This window comes from Condylura cristata, unplaced genomic scaffold (assembly GCF_000260355.1).
Source record: "Condylura cristata isolate star-nosed mole 26May11 unplaced genomic scaffold, ConCri1.0 scaffold00013, whole genome shotgun sequence".
Classification (NCBI taxonomy): Eukaryota; Metazoa; Chordata; class Mammalia; order Eulipotyphla; family Talpidae; genus Condylura; species Condylura cristata.
The window spans coordinates 21,797,166-21,804,714 of record NW_004567114.1 but is presented as its reverse complement, the minus strand read 5'-3'; the positions used below and the strand labels follow the sequence as shown (position 1 = coordinate 21,804,714).

The window sequence follows — 7,549 nt, the reverse complement described above, 5'->3', positions numbered from 1 at the left end:
CAGCAAACAGCCCTTAAGCAGAGTAGTATATGCTAGGTGCTTTGTGCTTTGACAGCAAAAGGACCTGCACAAGTGCCATGCTACAGGTATTCAAACCTGACATCACTGTTATTCAGTCGCTTCAATTTGGGAAGCAAAACCACCACCTCTGTACTTCTAGAACTTGGCTGGACAGGCAGGAATGGAGTTGGAAAGGTTAGGCCACATGCTTGCTGTTAGCACCTAATATAAGAATCAAGACTTAAAGTGGGTGACATCTCAAAGGTTCCAAATTTAGTTCCACTCTTCTATTCACCTTCCTACTCCTCTGCCTTTACCCCCTAGCCTGGAGCTTTAATTCTGCAGAAATAGCTGAGGTGAATATGCATGCTAAAAGGAGTAATAACTTGCTTTTTTTCTTCTGTTTTTAAAGCGATAGTAACCAGCACAGAAGAAAAGGCTAAGAAGCAATAAACCTCAGCAGAGAATCTAAACAAGCTTTTAAAAACTAAAAGCAGTCCCATCTCCACCCTCAGATTCTGAAATTCTGAGCTAGCATCCAAAGGGGAGAGTCAACTTCTGAAACAGTGTTTATTAGGTATAGTCAAGATCTAGGTCATGGGAGAAGCTTGTTGAAATGTAGATTCCTTTACCAATCCTGGTAATTTCCAGGGCTGAGCAAAGAGACCAGATTGCAGAGCCCTGAAGAAATGGTGCAGCAATCCGAAACCATGGACTCAATTTCCACTTCACATTCATTAGTCAAGCAACTACCAAGAACATATGCTGCATCTCTCAATAACTGGCAAATAAATGCAGTATTGCCTGACAAATTGACTGTTTCTCCCCATAAGAGTATTTGGGAGCAGCTCTGAGAACGAGTTGAACAGTGACTGTTTTTCTATGAGACTGGACATATTTCATGAAAGAATTTGGATGTCACAAAGGAGGCAGTGATTGAGGCAGAGGACGTATTACTGAGATTACTAGGAAGCTGGAGAAATGGGAAGAAACACTTCATGGAGGAAAAGAAATGGCTCACTCAGTTGCCCTTGCATCATCAGAAATTCACAGTAGTACTCCTGAGGTAGATGAGACAAGCAAAGGACTACCAAGAAAGAAAAAACAAAATCTCAGGAGAATGTCTCCTCCAAACCCAAGGGGTAGGAAAAACTTCTTCACAAGCAGATGAAATCTCCCCCTAAAGTGACCAGTGACCAGGAAGAAGCAGGAAGCAAGGCTGTCTCCAATAAAAAGAGAAGAGCCACTCAGCAGCAGACTGGAAGAGGCTGGTGGCAGCAAGAGCAGCAACTCCACAGAGAAAAGCCATGCCAGGAAGACTAGGACAGACACTTCACTGATGGCACGTACCCCGTGGTGACATTACCCAACCCTTCTCTTATGTAACAGTAAAAACAAAAATTCACCAAAATAAAAAAAAATCTTAAAGCCAAAGAAAAACTAAAAAGAACACAATAAAATGTAGATTGTTGTGCCCCATACCCCAAAATATTGATTCAATAGACTGCAAGTAAGACCTAGAATTCTGCACTTTAACAAGGTGGCAAAGGTGTTGATATAAGTTAAATATGGAGAAGCCACAGTCCTAAAACGTATCTATAGACTGTTTAAAAAGAAGCTTGGTTAGTAGAGAGAATGGGATCAAGGAACACAGCTTCTTACTCTGGCTTGTTTCAAATCCCTTTGCTGCTGCCTGTTTCTCATCAGAAAGTTTGCTTCAGTTTCCCATCTGCTTTATAATTCCCATTCCTCGCCATGAACTCAAACAGATGTAAAGCTGTCTCCTGCAATTATTCTGGAAACTGCCATAAAGATGACTGGTTCCAACTCTTTTATATTACATATTTCACAAATGTGGCTCAGAGAAGAAATATGATAAAGGTCACAGTATACTGGTTAGTACCTGAAGCAATACTGACTCTTTTGACAATCCAATTTTCCCCACTACTTCAGGCTGCCTGTCATCATTCAGCTAATGCTAATAAACTTCTTTCAGATACTGGTAAAGCAGCAGTGTTTTGGAATTACCTTCCAAGTGGCCTCCCACAAAATAGTGCAAGGAGAAGTAAGGTTCTGCATCTTAACTTTCCTTAGTTGCTTAGGCTCCAAAGCTGTTTATATTGGTTACTAAGCAACCACCTCTTTAGAATTCAGTGAGTCTACTCACAAAACCTTGAGGTTCAATCAGGGGCATCTTTTGCTATTAAATTTTCATTTGTAAACTGAGCTTTGGGAAACTGCATTGTAGTTGTTGATTGGTGGCTTTATGGAGCCCTTGTTATTCTCTGAAAAATAAACCTACAGGTCTTCTGCAGCTCAGTATTTTCCCCCCACAAAAAAGGGGCAAACATGAGCATTCAGCTCTTGAAACACCAAAACCAGGAGAAAGGGGTAACTGGGTCCTTAAGGACATAGGACATATCCAAACACAGACACTCAGGGAAGAACAACAAAAGGATTTATTTACACAGGGTAACTCCCTTCAAAGGGAGAGCTGAAAGAGGACTTACAGGCTGTCATGTGTCCAATGCTGTCTGGCCTATACCAGATAGCATCCACTGAGTAGAAACTGAAGTCCAAGATGATAACTTTGCCATAAACAAATTTTCTTACCAGTAGTATAGTTACTAAAAGTCCCACAGCTTTTTAAACTACCAAAGCCCCAGCTCCAACCCTATCTCCCATCAGCCCCCACTCAGGGACTAGAGTCTGCAAAGCTCCCATCTACCATCCAGTTGGCTATTCGTACCACTGTTCTTACACCTTGGTGTGTTTCAGATTACTACACTGATAGAACTAATGGTACAGTGGACTGAATCTATCTGGGGCCCTTCTTCATTCCCCTTTCATCACTGCCCCTACTTAATCTTCAAACAGCTCATTTCCATTTTCTCTGTTCCCCCCAAATTCTGGCATGATTACAAGTAAATAACTCTGTAAGGAACTCTTCATTTTCTATATTTTTAATGATAAGTTCTAGAATATGGTCTTTAGGACTCCCCTTATAGAAAGCACTTGACAGCAGGAAAGATTTCTGTCCATCTAGTTGACTGGGAGCATGCTATTCAGGTTATCATCATCTCTTGTCAGCCAACCTAAGCAGTAACTTTTGTGTCTGAACTCAAGCTCTGTTCAGATACTGGGGCCCTTTCAAAAGGGCATATTCTCTAAACTGAAGTGATTAAACATTAATTAAAAACCAGGTTAAAATTTCCTCAAGAAATTAAACAATTATCTACTGATCCAGCAATTCCACTTCTAGTATATGCCCAAAAGAATTGAAAGCAGGGGCTCATACAGATATTTGTCAACCCTTGTAATAGCAACATAATTACAATAGTGGAGTTAGAAGAGCCTCCCTGGTGGCACAGAAGTTAAAATCTCAGTGCTATCAAGCTATTGGTATAAGTTCCACCCTCAGTGTGTGAGCTGACCCACACACCACACCAGACCTCACCTTTTTTTGCCCGCTGCTCCCCTCAGCAGTGTATTTCAGTAGGTCTGCCTGTTCTGCTCCCCATTCTGTCTCTGGGGCTCTCTCACCTCCTCGCACCTCTGGCCTAGACCTCAGTTTTTGTATGCATAAATAAATAAGCCTGTACCCCAGTTCTGTATGCATAAATAAATAAATCTTTAAAAATAAATAAATAAAGTAGTGAAGGTAGAAACAACCCAAATGGCTGAATGGATAAATATAGTGGTATATATACATACAAAAGAATATTATTCAACCTTAAAAATGAAAGTTCTGCTACATTCTACTTGTATAGATGAAACTGGAAGACATTATATTAAGTGACATAAACTATATACAAAGAACAAATACCATATGAATCCACTATGTGAGGTACCTAGATTAGTCAAATTAATTGAGACTGGAAATGCCAAAAGTGCTATCAAAGGACTGGATGGAGGGAGGGGAGAATGAATGGATAGTTATTCATAGGGTACAGAATGGGGTAATGAGAAAATTCTGGGGATGGCTAGTAGGTGATAGTTGCACAACTATGTGAATATGCATAATTTAAAATCCCTTAAAATGTTAAAATATTAAATTTTATGTATATTACCACAATTTTTTAAAAACCCTGTTTAATTACAAAATTGATTTTTGATTGAAATTCTTGACATAGAAGAAAGTTAAAACTCCTAAATAACCCAGTCCTAAGAAACAACAGTCTTTCACTAGTCTTTTAAAAAAATTTACTAACATTATTTCAAATTATACATATATTCTCTACTTTCAATGTTGTGAAAATTTGGCCTTTATATTCATTTTTAATGTCTATATCTTTTTTATGACTGCATCACAATTATGCTGATTAAATTAAATCGGTATTACTAACTTGTTTCTAACTTTTCCTCTATTAAAACTATGATAGAAGCATCTTAGTATCTAAATATTTACATTCATGTTTATTTACTTAGGAGAAATTCCTCAAAATAGAATTGTGAGTCAAAGGGAATACATCTTTTAACCATTTTTAACCAGATTATTCTGAAAAGGTCATACTAGTTTATGCATTCATCAACAGTACATGAATATCTCTTTTTCAAATCTTCAACATAAGACATCATTGTGTAAAAGACTAAGCATAATGGTTCAGAGCACAAGCTCTGAAATAGGATTGCTAAGGTATAAATCCCAGCATTTCCACTTTCTAGCCATCTAATCTTCAAATCATTTCATCCCTATGGGTCTTCATTTTCTCATAAGGGTATTATAAGGATTAAGAGTTAAAAATTCTTTCTGCCACCATCATGGCTCCATGTTCCCTTGACAAAATGCCCAGTGAAGTCACAGAAAACAACCTTGCTATGGAAGGTTGCCACAGCCAGACGGAGACAGGGTCTGGAACAAAATTTTACAGGAATGAATCGAACCAGAGCTTGAGAAACAGGACTCCGCAAAGACAAGCAACCAGTGCAGCTGGCAGCAGCAACTGAAATTGATGAAGTCAGTAAAGCAAAACAGAGCTTCAGTGAAAAGAAGGCATGGAAGGCTATGGCCAAACCCCTACAAAACAAGATGTAGGGCTTACTAGAGTCACTATCCAGAAGGCTAAGAATATCCTCTTTGTCCCTCACAGTACCAGATGTCTACTAGAACCCAGATTATCAACATCAATAAGCCCAGCTGTCTGCTACCAAGAAATTCAAAGTTGAAGGTAAAGCTGTCTCAAGCATTCAAGAAAACACAGACTCCAGCTGTACAAGAGAAGAGGCTGGTAAAACAGGTCTGGAAGTTAAGGACGTAGAATTGTCATGTCACAAGTAAGTGGGTGAAGAGTAAAGGCAGCAGAGACCCTGAAGAATAAGAGTCATGATTTTGTAAACACTATTGTGGAATTAACAATGTAACCATTAGAAAGGAGGATAATTTTTTATTTTTGGTGTTTCAAAAGCATGATTTGCAACTTGGGTTTAAATTTGTACTGTTTCTATCATTAATAAAGTTATGATTTCTTGCTGGGTAAAAAGAGAGCTTTAGTTTCTGAAACTCTTGTACACAAAACATACTTTAAAATATCCCACAGAACCAGTACAAAAGCACATATTATTCCTCTCTTATCTAACACTTGAAAATATTCCAACACCCCAAGTATTGAATAAATATCTGAAATTGCAGCTAGTACCCAAGCCCTATATATACATCTTTTCTATATATACATATCTCCAATAAAGTTTAATTCATGAATTAGGCAAAGTAAGAGGTTAACAATAATAATAAAGTAGACCAGTTATGACAATAAACTAATAAAAGTTACATGAATGAATGTGGTCTCTCACTCTCAAAATATTATACATAATATTTTCAGGCTACATGTAACAGGAAGCTTGGACAGTGGTTAATGGGGGGGCCACTGTAAACAGAGCTAAAGGGAGATACATGATTAATTTGCAAGGCATAAGGGCATTTGGAACTTGGTAGAAAGTGTAGACTAGGACAGCTCTTGAGGGTAGCCTTATTGGAGGCAGACGCAAACAATGGCTTTTGTGACTTGGAGCTCACACAACAAAAATAAAAAGATTTTCTAGTGAAAAGGGTATAAAAATCATGAATGCGAAAATCAGTTCCAGCCCTTGGAAGGGACCCAAAGTTAAATTTAATGAAGAATCCACCACTGGGCAGAACCCATAATGTATGAAAAGCGGTAAGGTGAGATCTGCAGATGGGAGTAAAGTAAGCTTTACCTAAATGGAGAAAGTGAGAGTCTAGTATAACAAAAAAAGTATGCATTTGGCCACTTTTACACCTGTGATATGGATGAAGCTGAGGTGTAACACCAAGGCCCACGGATATGGGCTGGTGTGCATAAGAAGCATATACACAAAATAGTGCACATTTTAAAAGAAAAGATCTGTAAAAGGAATAGAGAAGACCAACCTTTGTCAGTAGGTGGGCCTCATACCCAAATGGATGGTGGAGCTGGGCATCCTCCACTTCCTGATAGGAGCTGATGGGAAATAGCGTTGGGGCTTTCCGCAAGTACACTGCTGGTGAGGTGTGGTGTCTGTGGAGAAGCCACCAGCTTGCCACTAGGGGCTTCATCTTTGGTATTTGGGGTGGGACAGACCCTATCTATCTGGTGAGTGGCTGCTTGTACATTCTCTCTCAGGGCTCTCTTTTCTCACTCCCTGTGAAGATAAATCCTATTATTGTTTCTTCCCCTGTGTCTGTTCTGGTTTGTGTCCTGTGTTCAGGTAACGACCCATCAATTGGATCAACTCGGATCCTTCGGGTTTGTTCTATTTCGGGCTTATAATTAGTGAGGTGTGAACTGCCCAACGAAGTGACAGAACCCAATCCCAGTCCTTCCTTCCTCTTCACCTTTGAGTTTGGCTACTAGCATTTTGCCAGGATGCCAGATTCTTTCAGGGTCAGCATTGGTCCAGCCCACTCTTCACAAGCCAAAGAGCTTGGAATTTCTTTCCTGAGGTCAAGGAAAGAGGGAGGCTGTAAGCAAATTCATGGGCGTCTATTTTTGCTCTTGCTTTTAAAGGCAAGACTGTGGCAGCCCTCCAAGCTCAATTTAGCCGGCCGTCCCGTCACAACCGGGCTCGTAGCCTGCAGAGGGGCAGCCTGCCGCCAGAGGCGCGCTAACCAGCGGCCGTCTCCACAGCCTGTTCCGTGGCCTCGAAGTCTATAGTACAAAATGTTGTCACGCCCCGCTGTCCTGAGAGCTTCCGGACTCTACCGAAGTTGCCGAAAGAAGTGGGTAGAGTTGCCAGGGACTTTAAAGTGGAAGCAGGGTGACCCGGTCTCTGCAACCTTTGCCCGGATGGCAGCGACGGTGACGGTGGAGCCCGCCGGCCACTGCTGCTGGGACCAGCCGGTGCGCATCGCCGTCAGCGGCCTGGCCCCGGGGCAGCCCGTCACGCTGCGCGCGTCCCTGCGCGACGAGAAGGGCGAGCTCTTCCGGGCCCACGCGCGCTACTGCGCCGGCCCCGGCGGCCTGCTGGACCTGACGCGCGCGCCCGCGCTGGGGGGCAGCTTCGCGGGGCTCGAGCCCATGGGGCTCCTCTGGGCGCTGGAGCCCGAGAAGCC

At 41.5% G+C, this 7,549-nt stretch overlaps 1 protein-coding gene across 1 annotated transcript in view; it reads left to right on the top strand.

The window, feature by feature from the left end:
• Positions 1-7,125: 7,125 nt before the first annotated feature.
• LOC101634542 (acyl-coenzyme A thioesterase 2, mitochondrial) overlaps positions 7,126-7,549 on the top strand; it is a 6,701-nt gene continuing 6,277 nt past the window's right edge. Inside the window, exon 1 of the mRNA XM_004681710.2 lies at positions 7,126-7,546. Within this exon, the coding sequence (XP_004681767.2) occupies positions 7,158-7,546 (389 nt within the window). The 5' untranslated portion in view covers positions 7,126-7,157. The remainder of the gene's footprint in view (positions 7,547-7,549) is intronic.